This window comes from Protomyctophum parallelum (genome assembly GCF_964188405.1).
Source record: "Protomyctophum parallelum genome assembly, chromosome: 1".
In the NCBI taxonomy this organism is placed as follows: Eukaryota; Metazoa; Chordata; class Actinopteri; order Myctophiformes; family Myctophidae; genus Protomyctophum; species Protomyctophum parallelum.
This window is the reverse complement of record NC_139697.1, coordinates 43151946-43178386: the sequence shown is the minus strand read 5'-3', so window position 1 is coordinate 43178386 and position 26441 is coordinate 43151946. Positions and strand designations below refer to the sequence as shown.

The 26441-nt window shown below is 44.7% G+C and overlaps 1 protein-coding gene across 4 annotated transcripts in view; it reads right to left on the bottom strand.

Annotated features, from left to right (window-relative positions):
* pag1 (phosphoprotein membrane anchor with glycosphingolipid microdomains 1) overlaps positions 1-26441 on the bottom strand; it is a 97919-nt gene that overhangs the window by 20688 nt on the left and 50790 nt on the right. For 3 of the 4 annotated variants that reach the window (XM_083789779.1, XM_083789782.1, XM_083789781.1), the window contains exons 4-6: positions 10685-10833; positions 5559-5829; positions 4103-4160 (exon numbers count right to left, since the gene is read on the bottom strand). In XM_083789779.1, coding sequence (XP_083645905.1) covers positions 4103-4160; positions 5559-5779 — 279 coding nt within the window. In that variant the 5' untranslated portion in view covers positions 5780-5829; positions 10685-10833. The remainder of the gene's footprint in view (positions 1-4102; positions 4161-5558; positions 5830-10684; positions 10834-26441) is intronic. The other variant, XM_083789780.1, reaches the window with a different exon arrangement.

The following is a 26441-nucleotide window of genomic DNA, read 5'->3' as shown; positions in this document are numbered from 1 at the left end:
ACAGTATGTGTTCTGGTGATATTGTCCATGGCAAAAAATGGAATCTCCAAAGATCAGCTGTCATGCCACAACAATCTAATGTACACTCATTAGAATGGACCGAATGGACCCACATGGGTCTGTAACTCATGTGCAATAGACTTTATCCCATTCTGAGCGGGCACCCATTTTGGTGTTGGCATCATGTTATGCTTTAGCTATTGAAAAATAGCAGATCTACAAGCTCATATCGCGCCACCGAGTGGCGCGATACAAGCTTGTAGGTCTGCTATTTTTTGAAAAATCGAAGAACGACTGACATTTTTAGAATCTGATCTCAGGTCAGAATGGGTTCATCAGACCAGTGTGTGTCCAGTGGAAACCTTCGTATGAATCTGATCTCAGGTCAGAATGGGTTCATCAGACCAGTGTGTGTCCAGTGGAAACCTTCGTATGAATCTGATCTCAGGTCAGAATGGGTTCATCAGACCAGTGTGTGTCCAGTGGAAACCTTCGTATGAATCTGATCTCAGGTCAGAATGGGTTCATCAGACCAGTGTGTGTCCAGTGGAAACCTTCGTATGAATCTGATCTCAGGTCAGAATGGGTTAAAAGAAAATGTCTTCAGGTGTTACCAATGATGCAAATTAAGGTTGCATTCTATTCTGGCCGGTTATACTGTAGCTCTGGTCCATAGCGCTAGAAAGACTTCTTCCTTAATGCTATGGGACTTTCAAGCCTCTGCACACATCTGCAGAGGCTCTCTCGTCTTCAGTAAAACATTAAAAAGTACACTTTTGCTACTCCCCAAAACAAAGATGTGTAGTTGAATGCCTATACTTTATAATGTTCCACGAAGGCCCCTTTTCCACCGGGGTTGAACCGGTTCGGTTCTATTTTCCCCCGTCTAATATTGAACCAGTTCAGAGTGTTTCCACTAAAAATGAATTGGTTCAGAACCCTAAAAGTTGGTTTGGAACTGGAAGCAAAAAAATGGACGCTGGTTCCGTTCTAGAACCAAAGTTCTTTTGGTGGAAAAGAATGTGTCTGAGCCCCCTCAGACCTCATGTCTAAAATAAACCTTTTGGCCAAAATGAATAAATTAGCCTATTATTATAAAATAATCCATAATTGTATTACTGGTCAGTCAGTGTGCTGATATTGATTTTGTGCATGTTGCGCTCACTGGAAACACCACACTTGTGGGTCTCAAGTGTGGTTCTAAGGATCCTAATGGTTCCTTGAGGGGATTCCAAATGGCCCGTTACGGGTGTGTATAACTCCGAGAGCGTACAAATGGAACCATTTTGTGCACACGCTCAGAGTCAGGGACGTGCAGCAGAGAATGTTAGAGGCAGGGGCTGAAATTGCCTAAAAAAGGGCACTTCTGGCCATGAGAATCGCTGATTAAAGCTCTCAGGGCAGTTCTTTACAGAATGTTTATCCCATTCTGACCGGGCACCCATTTTGGTGTCGGCATCATGTTGTGCTTTAGCTATTTAAAAATAGCAGATCTACAAGCTCATATCGCGCCACCGAGTGGCGCGATACGAGCTTGTAGGTCTGCTATTTTTGAAAAATCGAAGAGCGACTGACATTTTTAGAATCTGATCTCAGGTCAGAATGGGTTCATCAGACCAGTGTGTGTGTCCGGCGGAAACCTCGTATGAATCTGATCTCAGGTCAGAACACTGCTCAGTGTTATGGGCGTCCTCGAAATTAAAAAAAGTTTGAAGAACCACGCAGCACTACAATAAATGGAACGGAGCCTTCATTAGTGTAATCCAGTGGTTCTCAAACTGGGGGTCCTCAGGGACCCCAAGGGATCCTTGAGGAGTTATGGGGACTGTATCTCGGAGAGTGTACGGGTGTATAAATAGATTGGGGTCCCCAGAGATAAGAGACAATGGTATCAAATGCAGGGGGGTCTGTGGTTTAATGCGTAATCAAACTGGGGGTCCTTAAAAAGACTAAAGAAGAGGTACAATTTCTCTCCAATAATGGCTGCTGTGCATAGAGCCTCTCAGTCCGTGGCCTAATGCATACAGTATGGGTGGGGGGTGTTTGTACCCCCCCCCCCCACCACCACCACTATGGCCCATTCCAAGCTGCTCTGGAGGACAGTGTCACTCATGGGGACCATAAAACAATGATCCGTGTGAACGCTCATGTCTTTTGTCTCCCTCTGCTGACAGAGAGAGGTCACAGCTACCATGGCCTGACTGCAATAGAGAGTGCTGCATCTAGTGCATGCACGTGCGTGTGCATGTGTGTGCGTGTGTCGGAGACCGGCCTGTCAATCACGTAACCACTGAACCAGTCGAGCTGGAAGCCTCATTTAACCTAATTATCTGCACGGCACCCTCACACGGTGTGTGTGTGTGTGTGTGTGTGTATGTGTGTGTGTTTGTGTGTGTATGCGTGGCTGGGTAAATGTTTTCCCAGAATTCATCAGGTTATGCTAATGTAATTTTCCATCTCGGGAGTCGATTACAAATGTCTTCCAGACATTTTCCCACAATCCCTTGATAGTGTTGAACTTTGACCTCTTGACCTGATGACCTCTACCTCAGGAAGTCTCTCTGGTGTGTGTGTGTGTGTGTGTGTGTGTGTGTGTGTGTGTGTGTCATTACTGATGCTAATGAGCATGAAATACACTAACTGAATGATTTTAAACACACAGCTGCTCTCCCTCTCACTCAGTCACACTCACACTCACACTCACACTCACACACACACACACACAGTGGTCACTGGTCAGATCATCATAACATGGTACGCGTATTTATCTGAATCACAATGGCCTGGCCTAGCCTTATTGTTTGCAACAAAATATTCTGTGGGTCTTTACAGGGGTTTTCAACCGGTGGTCCGCGGAGGTACTGCTGGTGGTCGCAGCCAGGCATTCAGAAAAGTTGTATTTTTGCCTTTTTTTCTTTACTTTTTTTTTTAGCTTTCTAATATATATATAAAACTTATTTGCACTATCTTTACTTGTTTGTGAATAATAATAATAACTTAAGTCGAATCTAACATTACAATTCAAAAAGTAAAGTGCTCAACGTGTCAAATAAACTAAAAAAAAGCTGACGGAGCCATCAGCTGCTGCAGCGGAACAACCATCCTTCTCTTCCACCCAACGCATGTTGTGCTTCCACCCAACGCATGCATGCTTACCGTGCTTGCTGCCCAAGGCAAGCACGGTAAGACGTTGCCATAATTATTCATCCAATTCATAATAATACGTTTGGGAAAGTCAAATCTCCCTGCCATAGAGTTATAATATCTGCCGCGGATCGATTGAATAGTCTCACATAATACGTGACGTAGGCCTATTCAATGTGCAACTTCTCAGTCTATCGTTGCCGAAAAGGCAGAGCTACAAGCTCACAACGCGATGCAACCAGGTGCAATGTGAGCTGGTAGATTTTTGGTGCGTGACACCGTCGTACGATGATGTATACATTACGCTTTTAAAGTGACGGTACACAATGAACAGTTCCCTCTGTATGTTAGAAAGGTAATGTATAAACCAGTGCAGGTTGTAGGTTGGTTAAAATAAAGAGAAGATTATTAGATTAATAGAATAAGATAAAAAAATATATTCTGTTTCTGTGTGTGTGTGTGGGGGGGGGGGGGGGGGTTGTCAGAAACAAACCCACTGTGACTGTCAAATGTGTCAAATGTGTTTTGGTGATTAACTGAAATGGATTATTATTTTGAGACTTATTTTGAGTCCTGCTTAGTACAAGTAAAAAACACTTTTGTTAAACTTTTGATAATAAAATACTTAGTTTTTTTTGTCCAGCTCATGTATGTAGCCTGTGATAGTGTGATTAGTGAGTAACAAGTAAGAAGAAAACAAAAACAATCTTAACCCATGGTGCATGAATGCCCCACCACTATTGTGTCGGGTGGGTCCATCGTAGATCTACGATGAACCCACCCGACACAACAGTGGTGGTCCCCAGGCTGCTGCTAGTCAGAATGGTGGTCCCTGGGTCAAAACCAGTTGAAAACCCCTGTTTTAGTAGATTAGTATAAACACTGGCAAACTGTTCTAGAGAAACTCTGGCAGTTAATGACTTGAAAATAAAATAAAATAAAATAAAGTCCAACTCACTCCGTTCATGAGGTTTTCATGGTCTGCTCCGGGATGAGCGCTGGTTGATTTCTTCTGCCTGGAACGGAGGAGAAATACAGTGAGAGCTCTTTTAGGTTCATTCTTTCGTATTCCTGTGTGAATGTCTCTCTCTAGATTGGATTATACAATAAGTAGGCCTATCCCAACTTGATTTACTAAAGAGCTGGAGAGACAGGGAGACTGCCTGTCACTGAACAAACACTCATAGCAATGATTACTATCAGACTATAGAACTATTTGACATTTATATTAAAACCCTAGGTTTGTCAGAATTGCTCATTTTAACACTATCAGCACGTAGGACGCCTGAGAACGTCATAGGATAGAGTAGAGTAGAGTTCTAAGGACGTCTGAGGACGTCCTAGCGACATCCCAGCGATGCGGGGCGAGATATTAATATTCAGAATTTTTCCTATTTATTTTTTTGGCATTTCGCTTTTCGCTTGCCGTATGCTAACGCTCAGTGCAACTATTAGCTTATTATTGACTCCCACGTTAGCGAGACGGAAAGAATGACTCGTAGCTCCTAATCCAGGGCGCTCTCCGTGGTGATGAATAGAGCGATATGCTGGCGCTTATTTTCTGCTCCTCATCCGTCTCTCCCGCAAAATATGAACGCTTTTTGGAGCGTAAAACAATATATTAAGATGATCGGGGATGTTGAGGTCACTTTGTAAAGTCAACTTTTTTAGGAAAGTGTTTCCGGTTCATGGCTTTCAAAGTAAAAGCGATCAGACACCTCCGGTATTCTATAGCCTATATTTTGAAGGCAGTCGGCGTACTCAATGTGTTAATATGGCACCATTTTTGTCTCCCCCTGTCTGTGTCTCATAGGAGGACAGCTCCCAATTCAGTTTTCTCGCCCTGAAGTGAGCGTGTCACTATTCAGATTCAGAAAGATGCAGATGTGATTAACCCATTCTGACCGGGAAGTCAACTTTTTTAGGAAAGTGTTTCCGGTTCATGGCTTTCAAAGTAAAAGCGATCAGACACCTCCGGTATTCTATAGCCTATATTTTGAAGGCAGTCGGCGTACTCAATGTGTTAATATGGCACCATTTTTGTCTCCCCCTGTCTGTGTCTCATAGGAGGACAGCTCCCAATTCAGTTTTCTCGCCCTGAAGTGAGCGTGTCACTATTCAGATTCAGAAAGATGCAGATGTGATTAACCCATTCTGACCGGGCACCCATTTTGGTGTCAGCATCATGTTATGCTTTAGCTATTGAAAAACAGCAGATCTACAAGCTCATATCGCGCCACCGAGTGGCGCGATACGAGCTTGTAGGTCTGCTATTTTTGAAAAATCGAAGAACGACTGACATTTTTAGAATCTGATCTCAGGTCAGAATGGGTTAATCAGACCAGTGTGTGTGTCTGGCGGAAACCTCGTATGAATCTGATCTCAGGTCAGAACGGGTTAAGTAAGGCGCTCACCCGTGGCAGCTGGCGCAGAGCAGCAGCAGCAGCAGCGACAGCAGCAGGAGGGCCGCGGTGGCGCTCAGTACGCCCACCAGGGCCACGTGGCCCACTGCCCCCCCGCCGCCGCCCAGCCACCACGCCATGAGGCCCCCGGGGGCCACGGCGCCCGCGGCCCCCGAGCCCGCCAGGGGCCCCGCCTGGGGGCCCCACCACGCAGAGGCCAGCACCGGAGCCATCGCACATCACAGCCCGCAGGGGGCGCACATCGACACTGCTGCTACACCTGCTGAGAGAGAGAGAGAGACAGAGAGAGAGAGAGAGAGAGAGAGAGAGACAGAGAGAGAGAGAGAGAGAGAGAGAGAGAGAGAGACAGACGTTTAAAGGGATTGTGACATTAAAAAAAAGGTTTTGGAATTGTTCTTATTTTTTTTAGGTTTTCTAAGCTCAATTGCACCCAAAAAACCTGAACTTTTAACATTCAGTAGACTTTCTGTGGTCTGGGGTTTTCTGGCTCAAACAGGTGCTCTGATTTGCCGGCAGTTTGTGATGTAAGAGCCTGCAAATCCCATATATGTCAATGGGATTTGCCAGCAGATGTCACTGTTTTCACTGTCTTGCCTGTTTTCATTGTAGCTCAAAAGGCTTCCAAACCCCAAAGAAAACTCCAGACCACAGAAAATCCACTGAATGTTCAAAGTTCAGGATTTTGGGGTGTAATTGAGGTCATAAAACCTAAAAAAAAAAAAAATAATAATAAAAAAAAAATGAATGTCATAAAACCTTTAACAGTACATCAAACCAGTGTTCATTTTGACAGCAAGATTTAGTAATAGTCATTTGAATAGAATTCCATTCAGTTTTAGCCCCATTTGAGTCATCTGAAATGTTTCAGTTTTAGTCTAGTTTTAATTTACAAAACATATGATTTTAGTCAACGACGTCTATAGTTGATTTAGTCGACTAATAGCTTTAGTTTTTATTCGTTTTTTGGGGGCTTTTTGTACACCTTTATTATTGAAAGGCCAGTGGGCTGACAGGAAATGGGGAGAGAGAGATGGAGAGTGACACGCAGTGGTCGGGATCGGGACTCGAACACGCTGTAAGGCTACATTGTAGCCTATAGACGAATACAGGAGCGGGTCTCATGGTCGCAGCTTACGTATTTCCTGTAGGCGGACTCGACGTAGCTGCGGGGTTTACACCCTCACCAGGCGCACCTCTTCTACTACAGTGAACGGCAGAGTGACGGATGTTTAGTCTGCCTCAAACGTTACTCTTTTACCTGCTTTTTACTAACAATAACATTACAAAGATGCCCAGAACATCGTGATGAACCTGTGTAGTTTATGGCTGCTCCAACAGTAGTGGCAACGTAAAAACAAAACAAAAAACGGAATGTCAAAATATCCACCGAGACCAGAGCCATAGAGTAATGGTTGAGACAAAGCAGTGAAAGATACATAACGTCAGTCTTACCCAATACCCAATCTTTCTGTTTTATGAACACGAGGCTGCTGTACTTTATACTTTCCTCCTTGAGGTATATCCCATTCTGACCTGAGATCAGATTCATACGAGGTTTCCGCCGGACACACACTGGTCTGATGAACCCATTCTGACCTGAGATCAGATTCTAAAAATGTCAGTCGCTCTTCGATTTTTCAAAAATAGCAGACCTACAAGCTCGTATCGCGCCACTCGGTGGCGCGATATGAGCTTGTAGATCTGCTATTTTTAAATAGCTAAAGCATAACATGATGCTGACACCAAAATGGGTGCCCGGTCAGAATGGGATATTGGTATTGAAAGGGTCCAACTGCCACCTAGGGGTGGAGACATTGATGTTCTACTCCTTCAGCGTGAAACCTTTTGGATGTCAACCCTCAATACTGTTAATAAGGGCTTGAATGAGTCTTTCGACATCAGACCATTCCTATAATTGTACATTTATTATGAGTCTCTCAATCCAGTATACCTTTGAGTACATTTGTGGTGAATTTATCCCCCTTTTTACTTGAAGGTTTTTAAACATGATTTTAACTCTTGCAGTAGTACAGTGTGCATGCCCCACACTTTATTATGTTTAGGCACTCACCTGTTGTACTATTTGTATCTCACATGTTCTCTTCCTTATCTGTAGGTTGTCGGATGATGTACTCTGATGGAGTGCCCCTCCTGAAGAACTACTAGTCCTCATCCTCATTTGTTCTCAGCATCGGACACAATTGGTGATAATTAAAGTAATGGTCTCAGCTTCCTCACTAGGAGCTTTGGGACTTTATCCTTTTTTATTTTCAACACCAAACAATTAATAAATGAGTCATCTGGAATTTCAAATTAGATTTTTGTTATCCATGACAATCTTTTTGTGTCCTATCCTGAAATCAATGTGTATTATTGTGCTTAAATATTGCATATTGTGTACACATTCTGTACCTGTTGTATTTTTGTATTTGTGTATATTTAAACCTGTCATGTTTATTATTATTATTGTGACATTGGAAACTGGCTAATTGGTTTGGGCTTAGGTGGCATGAGTCACCACCCATCGTTAGAGCCAATCAGTTGTACCCCTTCCTGTATATAGGTACACACCCATTCCCTGTCACACTATTCCTGAAGAAGATCCTAAGGGATCGAAACGTTGAATCAAATAAACCAGTGGAGCTGAGTTTTTCATACCAGTGTTGCAGACTCTATTTTTTCTGCTGTACTTTATACCTCATACTTTAAATGCTTAGTATGAGGTATAAAATACAGCAGCCTTGTGTTCATAAAACAGAAAGATTGGGTATTGGGTAAGACTGACGTTATGTATCTTTCAGGACCTTTCACTGCTTCGTCTCAACCATTACTCTATGGCTCTGGTCTCAGCCACCGCGGTGGATATTTTGACATTCAGTTTTTTTTTTTTTTTTTTATGTTGCCACTACTGTTGGAGCAGCCATAAACTACACAGGTTCATCTCGATGTTCTGGGCATCTTTGTAATGTTAGTGTTAGTAAAAAGCAGGTAAAGGAGTAAAGTTTGAAGAAAACTAACATCAGTCACTCTGCCGTTCACTGTAGTAGAAGAGGTGCGCCTGGTGAGGGTTTTACCCCCGCAGCTATGTCGAGTCCGCCTACAGGAAATACGTAACCTGCGACCATGAGACCCGCTCCTGGATTCGTCTATAGGGGCCTGGAGCACTACGCCAGCGGTCCGGGCAGAATAATTTATTTTTGACGGGCCATCATAATGCCTGATTTGTTTTCTACTTATGCTGCATGCTGACAATAGCAGATGTACAAGCTGTGAGCTTGTACATCTGCTATTTTTGGAGCATGACACCTGTGCAGGGACGTGCACACATAGCCCTTTTACCTGTCTGTAAAACTCGCGTCGCAGCGCGTAGATCAGCTATTTTAGCTAGTATTTTTGTCCAAAAGTGACTTGTCTTTTTGGGCATTGTAGCTGAAGTTTTCAAATAATTGTATTGGAGTAAAAGTACAATTAATTGCGTCTGAGTCTGAAATGTAGTGGGGTTGAAGTAAAACATTTAGAAACTAGTCCTGAAAGTTATTTTCCAACCACTGATTGAAACCCACCGCCAGGTGGCAGGGCAGAGCAAAGTTCCTGCTGCAGCGCCAGACAGTGCCTTTTGCTGTGGTGCGGTGTGGTGTGGTGCAGTGCGTGGCCAGCAGGGGCCAGTGTTTGGCAGGGATTGACTGCAGTGCTGCCGTTTGTACTGCAGTGCTCCACACAGCTCTGCATAGCAAAGCTGCTCACACAACACTGCAGTCTGAACGCTAAAGTTTACACGAACACTGAGAGAGAGAGAGAGAGAGAGAGAGGGTAGACAGACCAGACAGACAGACAGACAGAGAAAGCGAGGGAGAGAGCATCTGTCTGTCTGTCTACCTGTCTGTCCACCTGTCTCTCCTCGTTGAGGTAGAGCACCTATCTGTCATTAGAGCAGAGACACAGACACCACACCCAGCGAGCACAACGACCGAGTGACAAAACACCGCAATCCATCTTCTCTTCTCGTACGTGTGCGTGTGTGTGTGCGTGTGTGTGTGCGTGCGTGCGTGCGCGCTAGAGCTACATGTCCCCAGAGCCAAACTCCTGTCCGGAGGGAAGGGTGTGTATCGTGTTCCTGTGTGTTCCATTGTTTTCGGCTGCGCAGTGTGTGTGTGGCTGTGTGTGTGTGTGTGTGTGTGGCTGTGCGTGCGTGCGTGCGTGCATGTGTGCAAGCCTTGCATACGTGCCAACTTCTTGTGGCACAGAATAATGAGTTAAGAGACTTATGCGTCACAATGCGGTGCGTTCAGAGCTTGTTGATCGAGCTATTTACGCAATGATTCAAATACTTTTTTTCCAAAACGCTGCATCCTCAATTGTTTTGGGGGCATTTCTATCTAGACAGATTTAGAGGAATATCTCAAATTAACACTAAGATTATTACTTAGTCCAGTAGAGTTAGGCTAATGTTCATCATTATCATCAGTTGCAATTAAAGGGACACTTCACCCTTTTTGCAAAAACATATATGTTAATGACGTTTAGAAGCTTTAGATCACTTTCCTGGGGGTATTTACGTGTGTAATATGTGGTTTTAGTTATTTTAGATTGTAGCAGTGAGCCTGTTGTCTCTGATGTCATGGACACTGGTCTCACTACCTTCCTGGACTACAATTCCCATAATTCTTTGGTGCACTGCTCCTCCTTGTGGATAGGGGGAGAGCTGTCTTACTGAGACAACATGTAGTCCAGGAAGGAAGTGAGCCCAGTGTCCATGACATGAGAGACACCAGGCTCACTGCTACAATCTAAAATATCTAAAACCACACATTACACACATAAAGATCTCCAGGAAAGTGTTCTAAAGCTTCTAAACGTCATTAACATATATTTTTTTGCAAAAAAAAAAGGTGTCCCTTTAAGACTGTGTTCTCAGGCCTTGTACACACATGTCGGACGGACATGCTCTGTTCCATCCGTGTTTCATGCTTGTGTTTGATGGGGGGAGGGGGGGTGTTTGGTCAAACGGTATAGGCCAAAGGGAGAGGAGGTGGGGCATCAGGTGACCCTCCCCATGCCACTCCCTCTTTAGACCGCTGTTCTTTCGTCTCCAGTATAGCATCGTCTTGATAAGTTACCTACTGGTTGATATCGGTTGATTTTCATTCGAAATCCTCTACATCTACTGGTGTGTGGGGCTTATGGTCCTGCCAGTCGCACCTGGACAGGTCAGACGGTTGATTGTGGTGGGCGTGGTCTAGAAGACGTTTCTGGTGCAGGCTATCACCTGGAAGAGAGCACAGGAGAGGAAAGGAACCATTAGGGATGACGGAGAGAACTGTGTGTGTGTGTGTGTGTGTGTGTGTGTGTGTGTGTGTGTGTGTGTGTGTGTCATTAAATCAATCACCCAACCCTTTTCCACTGCAGCCGCATGCACACGCACTCACGCACGCAGGCACAACCACACACAGAGTAAATAGAAAGTCAATTTCATGTAGCAGAGCGGTGACATCATCCATAGTAGATCATATCAAGTGACATGGGACTTCATCATACTGTATATACAGCCTCCGTCATTACAAACAGTGGTCTGACCCAGAGCCCCGTATTCGAGTAAACGTAGATACATATTACATATAGAACAATAATCCATAAATCACATTTTAACACCGAATCACCCATTACAGAACTATAGTTACTACATTATCATAGTACAACCCATAAATTAATAATCTGAACGGGAACCCATTTTGGTGTCAGCGTCACGTTATGCTTTAGCTATTTAAAAACAGCAGATCTACAAGCTCGTATCGCGCCACCGAGTGGCGCGTTACGAGCTTGTAGGTCTGCTATTTTTGAGAACTCGAAGAACGACTGACATTTTTATAATCTGATCTCAGGTCAGAATGGGTTCATCGGACCAGTGTGTGTCCAGTGGAAACCTCGTATGAATCTGATCTTAGGTCAGAATGGGTTAAATCACACAATCACCCATTACAGAACTAGAGGGAGGAGGCCGGGGAGGTGGAGGGACTGTCTCAGACTGTCTCAGCTAGCATGTAGAGTGAACGCAGAATGGTGACTGCTTAAATGGACCGCCTGGAGAACTGTGTGGGAGCGTGTGAGTTAGCTTGAAGCCATGAGAAAAAGACAGACTGATTAGTGGCTAGTGGCTATACAGTATATGAATTAACTATTAGCAAATTAATGGGGGGGTCTGGGGAGAGATAATTAGAAGTAACCTCCTGGCACCCGCTGGCCTAGAGGTCCAGGCACATGCCACAAACGGGTCCCGTTCATGACGACCTTTGCTGCATCTCTCTCCCCCTCTTTCCTGTCCGTCTTCACTGTAAATATCAATAAAAGGCACAAAAGCCACGCAAAATAATCTTTAAAAAAAAAAGAAAAAAAAAAAGAAGTAACTTCCTGCCTTCAATGTCGTAATGAAATATCGCTGCACTGGATATGTACTGGAATTCGAAAATACTCAAGTAAACTACAAATACCTCAAAATTGTACTTAAGTACAGTACTTAAGTAAATGTACACCACTGTAAATTGGTGACATGAAATGTCCATATCATCCAGAAATAGCCACAGGGTTTTTCCACTGTTCCAGGCGTCAGTGTGTTGTCTTGGGGTACCAGATCACTGTTCCAGGCGTCAGTGTGTTGTCTTGGGTACTACCAGATCACTGTTCCAGGATCAGTGTGTTGTCTTGGGGTACCAGATCACTGTTCCAGGCGTCAGTGTGTTGTCTTGGGGTACCAGATCACTGTTCCAGGCGTCAGTGTGTTGTCTTGGGGTACCAGATCACTGTTCCAGGCGTCAGTGTGTTGTCTTGGGGTACCAGATCACTGTTCCAGGCGTCAGTGTGTTGTCTTGGGGTACCAGATCACTGTTCCAGGATCAGTGTGTTGTCTTGGGGTACCAGATCACTGTTCCAGGCGTCAGTGTGTTGTCTTGGGGTACCAGATCACTCTCCTCCGTCCCCCGTCGGCGCTTAACCCATTCTGACCTAAGATCAGATTCTAAAAATGTCTTCTACATCCTGACACTTTTCTGAAAAAGCTATGTTTCTATGTCAGTCGTTTTTCTATAATAAAAAAAATAGCAGACCTACAAGCTCGTAGCGCGCCACTCGGTGGCGCGCTAAGAGCTTGTAGATCTGCTATTTTTAAATAGCTAAAGCATAACGTGACGCTAACACCAAAACGGGTGCCCGTTCAGAATGGGTTAAAGCTCCCGAATAATCACCGCCTGCCACGGTGTCTGCACAGTGTCTCCATAGCAACCGTGCAGTCTACCCATCCCTGCTATTTATGGAGGAGAGAGAGAGAGAGAGAGAGAAAAGAAAAGAAAAAAAACTACACGGAAATGCCACCTCTGTGTCACTCATTCAGGTGTCTCATTACGTATTCCCCTACAAATCACAATTGTGTGTATGTATATATCAGCCAGGTGACGTCTTATACGTTGGCCTTTACTGAACTAAACAAACATTAAAAGTCCATAGGCTTGGCTGCCAGCACGTGACGTAATTTCGGTACAAACCGGGTTACATCATTTTGTAACTCATTATGTCATATTGTCTCTATTGTTAATGGCATTTAATGGTGGTGTTGGCGCCATTTGTTTTACATCACCATTACATCACCTAATCGACATGAGTTAAACTTTCATATATTAGCGCCACCTCACTTCACACGGGTGAACACATTCCCCTACCGTTCCTTTCCATTACCATAGGCCAGCGGTATTCAACTAGATTAGGTCAGGGGCCACAACTGTAGAATGATTGTGTCTGGAGGGCCGCTCAGCGTGCGTGCGTGCGTGCGAAGCGCAAAAAGTTTTTGATTCTACAAATGCATTTTGTGGTCTGTCTGTCTGTCTGTCTGTCTGTGGAACGAGAGTAATCTTTGGTGTTTTGCCCCATAAAACATACCAGGACTGGAATAGTTATTTCAGACGGAATGTGTTTTAAAGAGGTGCGTGCGTGCGTCACACACACACACACAGTGTCACACACACACACACACACACACACACACACACACACACACACACACACACACACACACACACACACACACTATAACTCTGAGATGGTATGTATTAGTGTTTTGCGTTTAATGACCATGGTCATAAAAGGTGCAGGCTATCTCAAAATACAGACACTTCTCTGGACTCTTCATCAACCACAACATTAGCTGGCAAAGATGAAAATATGTCTGGGTTATCACGTAGACGTAGAGGAAACATGGATGGAATGACATGGGAATGTTTGTACATTCTCACTGCAGATGCAAGTCCTTTGCTATGACTTCCAGGATTCTACATCCCTTTGTGATTAATGTGAAAATGAAGAACTCTACTGAACCAAAGACTAAAACAGAACTGATAGAATGTGAATGGTTATGTGATGACAGGATATTGATAGTGTGAGTTGAATTCTGGAAAGAGAACGTCAGGTCTTTTCATCGTTCCGTGTGTTTTTCTCAGGAGCAGCTTTGCCCTGGGAACCGTACAGTAACACACAAGCTCACATGCAGTTTTTGTTATTTTTGTAACATTTTGAAAGTGAAAGTGGTAAATTCTGTCCATGGGTTTATGTGGAACCAATGAAAAGCTTATGACTAAATCATACATAAAGCAGATCTATTGAAACACTGGTTACAGCGATGATATGTAACACCTGTGTACTTGTACTTGTACTTGTACTTGTGTGTGTTTGTGTGTGTACGCGTGTTATAGCATGTGTGTTTGCGCGCGTGCATGTGCAGGTTACTGCATCACAGACACACGTTACGCAGACGACAGATCATACAGACATAAATATCTAAAGACATATACAGGCAGTCATGCAGCAATAACGAGACAGCTGCGAACCTTCTGACACAAGAAGACGCCACAGGTGTTCTCCACCATAATAATAAATATTACATTTTTGGAGGCATGTCAACGCTGGTGCGGTTCCAGTCGGTCTGCCAGAGGTCATGCTACGTGCCGTGCAACTGGAGGTCAAGGTTCACGCTGCGTACAATACACCGGGAGCCTTTTGAGTAAAGTTTAATTCACTATTTGTCACATTTTAGTCATCTGAAATGCTTTAGTGTTAGTCTAGTTTTAGTCGACAAAATGTCTAAAATGTATTAACCCATTTGGCCTGACCTCAAAATTGTAAAACAAATATTCTAAATCCTCCAGTTTTCTGAAATAAATATTTTCACGATTTTTCAAAAATAGCAGACCTACAAGCTCTAGCGCACCACTCGGTGGCTTGCTATGAGCTTGTAGATCTGCTATTTTTCGGGGTACGGTGGCACAGTTGGTAGTGCTGTCGCCTCACAGCTAGAAGGTAGCTGTGGGTGCTGGCGGCGTGTTTCCTCCTCCGCGTCATCAGTGCCCATACCCGAAGGCGGGGTTGGCGAAAGGGCCTTTCTGTGTGGAGTTTGCATGTTCTCCCCGTGTCCCCTAGGGTAGGTACCCTCACAAAAAACATGCAGTAATCCTGGTCTCTAAACTACCTCCCCCTGGCCAGCCGGGGCGCCTGATGGAGGGGAAAGGAACTGGTTGGAATAACGTGTTCCTTCCACGCGCTACGTCCAACCAGGGAAACTCCCCCCTGTCAGGTGGAAAGGAGCAACTTGGACACTCAGGCATGAAGGAAGCATGAGTTAAGTCCGTTGCTCTCCCCAGGTTGGCGGAGGGTGTGTAGAGCCCAGGATCACATTAGATGATTGACACAGGGGTGAAAAATGGGTTACAAAATCGTGGGATTAAAAAAAAAAAAAAAAAGATCTGCTATTTTTCAATAGCTAAATTATAACATAATGTTTAAAACACCAAAAGGGGTTCCCGACCAAAATGGGTTAAAATGTATGTTGGTGGGCCTTGATGCGGTCATAATGACACACGCGTTGTGAGCTTGTAGATCTGCTATTTTCAGCATGCAACCAATTGTAAAATGACCTTTATTTATACTGGATCTCTTGTCCACTATAGTTCCTTCCTAAAAAAAATTGTCTAGTTTGTATTTGTTGACGAAATTGTCGCTTAGTCATCATAGCTAAGGTAGTAGACGCACATTTTTTCGTCTTAGTATTAGTCGTCAAAATCAACACTGATTAGAAGTAGCCTGGAAACCAGACGAATCTGCCACAGGAAAAAAACATCCCTGGGGGGAGATTGGTCTGGCACTTGAATTACATTTCACTCACCCCCAAAGTTGTGAATCTGTTAGTAAGCGACCCTTGGAAATACATCTTCCACACCGAAGTTCCAGACTAATATCTACGCAGTGATATTATTAGTCTGACAATGCCAGGCTAGAGTAGAAATACTGCGGTGGAAGCAGTTAAACAAGAAGTGATGACTGGAGTTTATCTGAAGCAATGCAGGACAACGTGCTCGGTTTGCGACACAGTCCTGAGACGCCATGTGATGGGTTTTCTGGTACTAAAAGGAAAGCATTGTTGTTGCAGAGGCATTGTATATGCACAAGCACTCTGACTCGCTGCGATTGCCTATTAACCTTGTAGTACATGCACACACACGCAGGCACACACACACATACACACACACACACACACACACACACACACTCTTGCATAGGGATGGAGCTCGATAACCGATACCCAAAAACATCCGATAAGAAGCTTATTGAGTACCCGTTATCAATAAAGCTTTGGGCTTATCAAGCTTGTTATTGAGCATAGCGGTATAGTGGCCCGGTCATATTTAACCCATTCTGAACGGGCACCCATTTTGGTGTCGGCATCATGTTATGCTTTAGCAATTGAAAAATAGCAGATCTACAAGCTCATAGCGCGCCACCGAGTGGCGCGCTACGAGCTTGTAGGTCTGCTATTTTTTGAAAAATCGAAGAGCGACTGACATTTTTTAGAATCTGATCTCAGGTCAGAATGAAAACTGTCAGGATGTAGAAGACATTTTTAGAATCTGATCTCAGGTCAGAATGGGTTAAACAATCAAGACAAGAGGCGACCAAGAAATAAATGCCAAAGAGCACTGTCCGGGTAAACACAATTACGCTTTTAAAGTGGCGGTACATATATTAACCAGTTAACAGTTTCTTTAATATTATTTTATTGGTAAAAAGGTCAATTGCCTTCTGTCTATTTGAAGGCCCTATAGTAAAAGATACTGGTTCTGTTCAGAATGTATTGTCTCCCGTCTTTCCACAAATTAATAGAAAGTGCTCGATAGTGGGCTCGATAAGAACCCGGCTCGATAAGCCTGATGGATAAGGTGATCGTTATCAATAAAAATGAAAGAGCTCCATCCCTACTCTTTCATGCATGCCCGTCGTGCACACATGAAACGCACCAGAAACGACAACTTTGGCGCCAAAATTGTGTTAGTGACTGACAAGGAGAGTATAAAGCCAAAATGATGGAGTGAGCCAGGGAAGCCTCCTGTCCATAGTCTGACTGGACTGGACTGGGAACAAAAGACTCAAACATTCTCTTCTTTTATATCCTTAACCACTTGAACCCTATAGCTAGTGTAGTTGAGTCCATCTAAAGCGAGTGCAGGTCAAGGCCGAGTCCGAGGGGGGGGGGGGGGGGGGAGTCCGAGTCAAGACCGAGTGTGGGAGGGGGTCGAGTCCGAGTTAAGACCGAGGGGAGGCGAGACTAAAGTTGTCTTTTTTCTCATTTGATACAGAAAACATTGCAAGAGCAGGCAGTCAGGCGCTCTTCAATGACATGCCCAAAAATGAGAACACCAGGTTGAAAGTGGATAATAAATAAAATAAAAATGATATATTGTAAACCTACGGCACTCTCATCAAACACCACACCCTGTGTGTCAGTGCAGCCAGCCATGCCAGCAGCATGATCGTCACTGTTGAGTGGAAACCCTTTCAGGACAAGGCATTCTACAGATCTACAAGCTCATGGTATATATCTGCTATTTTCACTACCTTTGGTTGGGCGCTCGTGCGCGACAAAGTAGGGCGTTTACGTGGCGAAAAAAAAACCTAAAATAAAGTTGAAATATAGGGATGCAAGCCAAGTTTCTGCATGACAGCGGCGCTACACTATGGCTATATGCAGTGTGAAAACTCTCTCTCACTGTGAGTGAGAGCGCTCCTCCCATCAATTGGACTCTAACAAGCTGTGAACTGCCTCTGGTGTCATTTCCATTTCACGCTGCCTGCATGGCGTGTGATGAGCGTTATATGCGACAGCCATATATATACTGTAGCGCTCACTGGCAGCGGCAACTGGGGAAGTGCTGCCTTTTGTGGTCGCACCGCCTGGGGATGTGTCACCATGGCGACCCGGGTGACAGCAGGGGGGTTTGTCTGAAGTGGCACTTCATAACGCTTTGGAAATGAATTGGGCCACTGCCTCCATATTATAGGTGTTAAAAATGAACTAAAATGAAAGGCTCTGTTCCGTTCTGGACAGACAGCGGGCAGGGTGCTGAATGCTGATATTGTGCATGTTGTTGGCTCACTTTATTCTTTATTGGGATCCCCATTAGTTTCCACAAAGTGGTCGCTACTCTTCTTGGGGTCCACACAAAAATGTATACAATAAAAACAGATCATTTTAATTTAAAACAGACAAGATCTAGTTCATCTAAAACAGTGAAGTCGCTCTGCATTTAACAGAGACGACAACGACCAATAGTAACAAATAGTGTTTACACACACACACACACACACACAAAGGTACAAAGAATAGAAAAAAACTAAACTTCATCTATAAAGGTTCACTGGAAACACTCTGCAACACCAGTGGGTCAAAGTGTGTTCCAGGGACGGACCCTCATGGTCCCTTCCCTAAGGGGCTTCCAAATGGCCCTTTACGGACGTGTAACGAAATGGGTCCATTTGGTTCCATTTGTACACTCTCAGATTTACGAGGGTCCTTGAAATTAAAAACCTGGAGAACAACAAATGGAACAGAGCCTTAATAGTATAAGTGACCTGATACGACCCCCTTATCACTAAACTATACTTTGCCTTTTTTTACTATTTTTTAAATAATGTTTTAATAGTTCAACCAGCCGATCTACACTGACATGTTGTGAGCTTGTAGATTGGCTATTTTAACTATATTAAAAAATGTTTTTCAAAATATATAAAAAAAATCACACCAGTGTGAACCAAGTGGTGCAACTCCCGTCTATTGGTTCTCTGTATTGTTCCAATTTGTATCGTTCCAATTTCTTCTCTGTATCCTTCCAATTTCTTCTCTGTATCGTTTGCGTCCAGCAGGTGGCAGCCATGTCACATACTTCTCTCGTTCCAATTTCACGCATGCGCACACCACTCGTGCTCACACAGGTACACAGGTACATCACAAACAGGTACACAGGTACATGGACATTGCATGCTGGATGTAGAAGTGGTTGCACCACTTAAAAATATTTAGGGATAAGGGGTTTAGTATGGATGAAAAAAGATCCCAATGTCTTTCCGACGTGGCTGCTGTGCATGGAGCCTATTACTGTAAAAGATGACCGCACTTACTGTACGTTAGAGACAGCAAAATGTGATAGGCCTAATGATGAAAAGGTGCTCACACAGATCAAAAACGGAATCAAGACAGAGAGGATCCGAGCATTCAAAGTTAAAAACGAGGAAAGCTTTTTTAATTCAATAAAGTTGAGTTCCCGGATCCTCTCTTTGTATCTACTTACTGTACGTTGTTTTAGTTTAGGTTTGTAGGACGGCAACCCGTTTCAGGTCTATGCCTTTGTCAGCATAACCAAAAACTGTAAGTGTGTGTGTGTGTGTGTGTGTGTGTGTGTGTGTGTGTGTGTGTGTGTACAAGCGTGCATGCTTCAAAGACAAAGCACATACATAAAACATGGGCTATGGGCGCTATAAATTCACAGAGCACAGAATCATGGCTGTCCGCACACATGTACACGCGCAATCGCGCATGTACACACACACGCACACACGCACGCACATGCACACACACACACACACACACACACACACACACACAGACCACCTCATGATCTGAGCATATGGTCATGTGGATGTGGGGGGGTAGAGAAGTGCGTGCGTGCGTGCAGAGAGAGAGAGAGAGAGAGAGAGAGAGAGAGAGAGGAGATAGAGAATTAGAAATACAGGAGGAAATTTCACCCACACATACTGATAGACACACCCTTCTCTAGGGAACACTGATAGAATAGGAGATGTCCCTTGAGGCCAGTGCAAGATGAGAGACCTGCCCTGACCGAGACAATACAATCACTCACGCACGCACACACGCACGCACGCACGCACACTACGACCAAATTCCTCATCATCAGTTCGTAAATCAGGTGTAGGTCAGCAGGTATGTGTGTGAGAGAGAGAGAGAGAGAGAGAGAGAGAGAGAGAGAGAGAGAGAGAGAGAGAGAGAGAGAGAGCACAGACCCTAATTAAACTGTCGCTCTTAATCAAGAGAAGAGATACAGGTTGCCATGGCAACCCTGTCCATCCTATGGCTGGATGGTCAGTACCCCAAAGCACGCACGCACGGACGCACATGTGCACACACACACACACACACACACACACACACACACACACACACACACACACACACACACACAGAGAGATGCCTGATATCACCGTACTGACGTCACATTACAGTGACATCATAGAGTAGTCTCCCAAGTACTGTGACAATGAGTACTGCAGCAGTTACTAATTAATTACTAATGAGCTATTTGGTCAACTATTTTACTGCAGGTTGCCTAGGGGCCCAAAAGGCCTATTCATATAGTTCAGTTTGCGGTGAAGACGTGACCACCGAAAAACTACCATATACAACATGACGTCCCACCGCGGTGGTCACCGCTCACACAACACATCTCTCTGTTTTTACTAACCACTATTTCGGTGGTCACCTCTTCACCGAACACTGGACTATGAATAGGCCCTAAGTCTAACATTAACTTTGACTAGGGGCCCTAAGTCTAACATTAACCCACTGGTTGACATGGGGCCCTAAGTCTAACATTAACTTTGACTAGGGGCCCTAAGTCTAACATTAACCCACTGGTTGACTAGGGGCCCTAAGTCTAACATTAACCCACTGGTTGACATGGGGCCCTAAGTCTAACATTAACCCACTGGTTGACTAGGGGCCCTAAGTCTAACATTAACCCACTGGTTGACATGGGGCCCTAAGTCTAACATTAACCCACTGGTTGACATGGGGCCCTAAGTCTAACATTAACCCACTGGTTGACATGGGGCCCTAAGTCTAACATTAACCCACTGGTTGACTAGGGGCCCTAAGTCTAACATTAACCCACTGGTTGACTAGGGGCTCTAAGTCTAACATTAACCCACTGGTTGACATGGGGCTCTAAGTCTAACATTAACCCACTGGTTGACATGGGGCCCTAAGTCTAACATTAACCCACTGGTTGACATGGGGCCCTAAGTCTAACATTAACCCACTGGTTGACTAGGGGCCCTAAGTCTAACATTAACCCACTGGTTGACTAGGGGCCCTAAGTCTAACATTAACCCACTGGTTGACTAGGGGCCCTAAGTCTAACATTAACCCACTGGTTGACATGGGGCCCTAAGTCTAACATTAACCCACTGGTTGACATGGGGCCCTAAGTCTAACATTAACCCACTGGTTGACTAGGGGCCCTAAGTCTAACATTAACCCACTGGTTGACTAGGGGCCCTAAGTCTAACATTAACCCACTGGTTGACTAGGGGCCCTAAGTCTAACATTAACCCACTGGTTGACTAGGGGCCCTAAGTCTAACATTAACCCACTGGTTGACATGGGGCCCTAAGTCTAACATTAACCCACTGGTTGACTAGGGGCTCTAAGTCTAACATTAACCCACTGGTTGACTAGGGGCCCTAAGTCTAACATTAACCCACTGGTTGACTAGGGGCTCTAAGTCTAACATTAACCCACTGGTTGACATGGGGCCCTAAGTCTAACATTAACCCACTGGTTGACTAGGGGCCCTACGTCTAACATTAACCCACTGGTTGACATGGGGCCCTAAGTCTAACATTAACCCACTGGTTGACATGGGGCCCTAAGTCTAACATTAACCCACTGGTTGACTAGGGGCCCTAAGTCTAACATTAACCCACTGGTTGACATGGGGCCCTAAGTCTAACATTAACCCACTGGTTGACTAGGGGCCCTAAGTCTAACATTAACCCACTGGTTGACATGGGGCTCTAAGTCTAACATTAACCCACTGGTTGACTAGGGGCCCTAAGTCTAACATTAACCCACTGGTTGACATGGGGCCCTAAGTCTAACATTAACCCACTGGTTGACTAGGGGCCCTAAGTCTAACATTAACCCACTGGTTGACATGGGGCCCTAAGTCTAACATTAACCCACTGGTTGACTAGGGGCCCTAAGTCTAACATTAACCCACTGGTTGACTAGGGGCCCTAAGTCTAACATTAACCCACTGGTTGACTAGGGGCCCTAAGTCTAACATTAACCCACTGGTTGACTAGGGGCTCTAAGTCTAACATTAACCCACTGGTTGACATGGGGCCCTAAGTCTAACATTAACCCACTGGTTGACTAGGGGCCCTAAGTCTAACATTAACCCACTGGTTGACTAGGGGCCCTAAGTCTAACATTAACCCACTGGTTGACTAGGGGCTCTAAGTCTAACATTAACCCACTGGTTGACATGGGGCTCTAAGTCTAACATTAACCCACTGGTTGACTAGGGGCCCTAAGTCTAACATTAACCCACTGGTTGACTAGGGGCTCTAAGTCTAACATTAACCCACTGGTTGACATGGGGCCCTTAGTCTAACATTAACCCACTGGTTGACATGGGGCCCTAAGTCTAACATTAACCCATTGGTTGACATGGGGCCCTAAGTCTAACATTAACCCATTGGTTGACATGGGGCCCTACGTCTAACATTAACCCACTGGTTGACATGGGGCCCTAAGTCTAACATTAACCCACTGGTTGACATGGGGCCCTAAGTCTAACATTAACCCACTGGTTGACATGGGGCCCTAAGTCTAACATTAACCCACTGGTTGACTAGGGGCTCTAAGTCTAACATTAACCCACTGGTTGACATGGGGCCCTAAGTCTAACATTAACCCACTGGTTGACTAGGGGCTCTAAGTCTAACATTAACCCACTGGTTGACTAGGGGCCCTAAGTCTAACATTAACCCACTGGTTGACATGGGGCCCTAAGTCTAACATTAACCCACTGGTTGACATGGGGCCCTAAGTCTAACATTAACCCACTGGTTGACATGGGGCTCTAAGTCTAACATTAACCCACTGGTTGACATGGGGCCCTAAGTCTAACATTAACCCACTGGTTGACATGGGGCCCTAAGTCTAACATTAACCCACTGGTTGACATGGGGCCCTTAGTCTAACATTAACCCACTGGTTGACATGGGGCCCTAAGTCTAACATTAACCCACTGGTTGACATGGGGCTCTAAGTCTAACATTAACCCATTGGTTGACTAGGGGCCCTTAGTCTAACATTAACCCACTGGTTGACTAGGGGCCCTAAGTCTAACATTAACCCACTGGTTGACATGGGGCTCTAAGTCTAACATTAACCCATTGGTTGACTAGGGGCCCTTAGTCTAACATTAACCCACTGGTTGACTAGGGGCCCTAAGTCTAACATTAACCCACTGGTTGACATGGGGCCCTAAGTCTAACATTAACCCATTGGTTGACATGGGGCCCTAAGTCTAACATTAACCCATTGGTTGACATGGGGCTCTAAGTCTAACATTAACCCATTGGTTGACATGGGGCCCTAAGTCTAACATTAACCCACTGGTTGACATGGGGCCCTAAGTCTAACATTAACCCACTGGTTGACTAGGGGCCCTAAGTCTAACATTAACCCACTGGTTGACATGGGGCTCTAAGTCTAACATTAACCCACTGGTTGACATGGGGCTCTAAGTCTAACATTAACCCACTGGTTGACATGGGGCCCTAAGTCTAACATTAACCCACTGGTTGACTAGGGGCCCTAAGTCTAACATTAACCCACTGGTTGACATGGGGCCCTAAGTCTAACATTAACCCACTGGTTGACATGGGGCCCTAAGTCTAACATTAACCCACTGGTTGACATGGGGCCCTAAGTCTAACATTAACCCACTGGTTGACTAGGGGCCCTTAGTCTAACATTAACCCACTGGTTGACTAGGCTTCATCTAGTGTGTTTTAAATACTGTGAGACAGAGACACTCATATGGTTGTACTTTCTGTACCATGCACTGTTACAATGACAGCTGTGTCCTTCCATGACCCCAAATACTGATTGAGTGTGTGTGTGTGTGTGTGTGTGTGTGTGTGTGTGTGTGTGTGTGTGTGTGTGTGTGTGTGTGTGTGTGTGTGTGTGTGTGTGTGTGTGTACATAAAAGTGTAATCTTGTGCGTGTGCGACTGTGTGTGCAGCCTACAGTTAATGTCACATGGCCCCATGGGAAATATCTCTCTCCTCTCCTCTCCTCTCCTCTCCTCTCCTCTCCTCTCCTCTCCTCTCCTCTCCTCTCCTCTCCTCTCCTCTCCTCTTTTGACTTGAGGGCTACATTCAAAATGACCAGCTGAACCAGATCTACCCACCGAAATAATGTATTATATAAACAGAGAGGGTATTTTTTTGTATTTAATTTGTAACGCCACCACAGATGGTAACACTCATCAAGCAATCAAGTCACCTTAATTATTTTTTTTTACATTTAAATTAAATATTATAGGGGCATGTCGTGTGATACCTGCACAGCCTTTGTGATCTATACCTTTTGGGCACCCCTGAGTTAGGGGTTCAGTGTCTTGCTCAAGGACACTTCGACACTAACCCGGGGCGAGCCGGGGATCAAACCGGAAACATTCCGTTTCCCAAGCAGCTGCTCTACCTCTGGACACACACACACACACACACACACACACACACACACACACACACACACACACACACACACACACACACACACACACACACACACACACACACACACACGGGCACGTAACCTAATCCAGGCTTAATGTTCACTTAACTGAGTAAATTGCTGTTCAGTAGATTTGATTCCTTAACGCTGCTCAGTAGATTTGGCTCCACAGCTTGTTTGTTTAGAAATCAAAGGGGGTGTCATGTGATCACTAAAGGCAACAAGCTGAAATAGGCCCAGATGAGATCTGTCCTTGGCACCGTCTGAGCCGGTTAGCCTCGGTTCCCTTTTACATCAGACACTTCCTGGTTTCCAAACCGACATCACATGTGGCACGCAGAAGAAGGAAAAGACAGAGTCTCATACTGTAAACCATACGGTTTACAGTCGACCGAGAGATAGATAAGATAGAGAATGTGCTGATAAAACAAGTCAAAGTCCCATGTAACTCCAGAAGGTGACAACAACCTTTTGCGCGCTAAGCATTCCGCCATGCTTTGACATTCTCTGCACACGACGGCAAAATAAACTCCGTCGTCCCATACGACATTGATTATCCATCTCTGCACTAATGACAGGTGACACCAAAACAATAGCTGTACCCAGAGAGAGAGAGAGAGAGAGAGAGAGAGAGAGACAGAGAGACAGAGAGACAGAGAGAGAATTGATGGCATGTTTATCTGATTCGGGGGAGTGTCACTCACGGCCTGAAAAACCTCCTCAGCAGTTTGGGTGTGTGCACGCGTGTTACACACGCATGCACACACACACACACACACACGCGCGCGCGTACACACACACGCACACACAATGTGACAAATTGTAGTATTATATCACGCATCCTCTCTACATTAGGTGCGTTTGATTTATCTCCTCTCCGGCACTTCAAAAGCCTCTAAAGCCAGAAGTACAATCAATTATCCTAACGGCAGTAGCTGTGGAGCAACCAGACACACCCTACCTAGCGCCTCTCGTCTGAGAGAACAGTCCACTTACAGGATGGCAGGGGGAGTCATTTATCTCATGTATTGTGCTTATTTCTCATCTGGTATTAGCATAATACTGTATGCGCGGGACCTACGGGGGAATTGATATAGGCCAAAGCGTAAAGCGGTTGTTATAACCCATTCTGACCTGAGATCAGATTCATACGAGGTTTCCACTGGACACACACTGGTCTGATGAACCCATTCTGACCTGAGATCAGATTCTAAAAATGTCAGTCGTTCTTCGATTAAAAAAAAAATAGCAGACCTACAAGCTCGTATCGCGCCACTCGGTGGCGCGCTACGAGCTTGTAGATCTGCTATTTTTCAATAGCTAAAGCATAACATGATGCTAATGCCAAAATGGGTTCCCGTTCAGAATGGGATAATTGATATCGTCTCTGTCGGGTAGAAACCTCATAATGCAAAACTGTTACTTTACGATACGTGATCCAAAAAGCGTTCATATTTTGAACGAGAGGCAGATGAGGAGCAGAATCAAAACCCACGGAGAGCGCCCTGGATTAGGAGAGACGAGGCATTCTTTCTGCCGCGCTAACGGGCTAGTGAACGGGAAGCTAATATGACCGTAGAGCAAAGCGTACGGTGGCTGAGAGTCCGAGTCAAAAATAAATAAAAAAGGAAAAAATTCTGAATATTCTTCTCTCGCTTGATATCATTGAGGATGCATATATCCGTCGATTGGATTCCCTATAACGTCCTATGGATGGGATGTGTTAAAGCGCAAATAACATGGATTTTAAAACTGCTTTTAATATTTAATATCATATTGTCTATGTCCCTCAAAGTTATTTCTAATGGTTTGAGCCTCAATCACCACTCTGATATAACCGGTCCTTGTCATTTCTTTCTGGACTTTGAAAGCAGTTTTAGCTGCAGTACCACAATGTCCTGAGGTGGTGGGGGTGCTGATATGCAGATTATTTAATATTTGAGTCATTATAATACTGATGC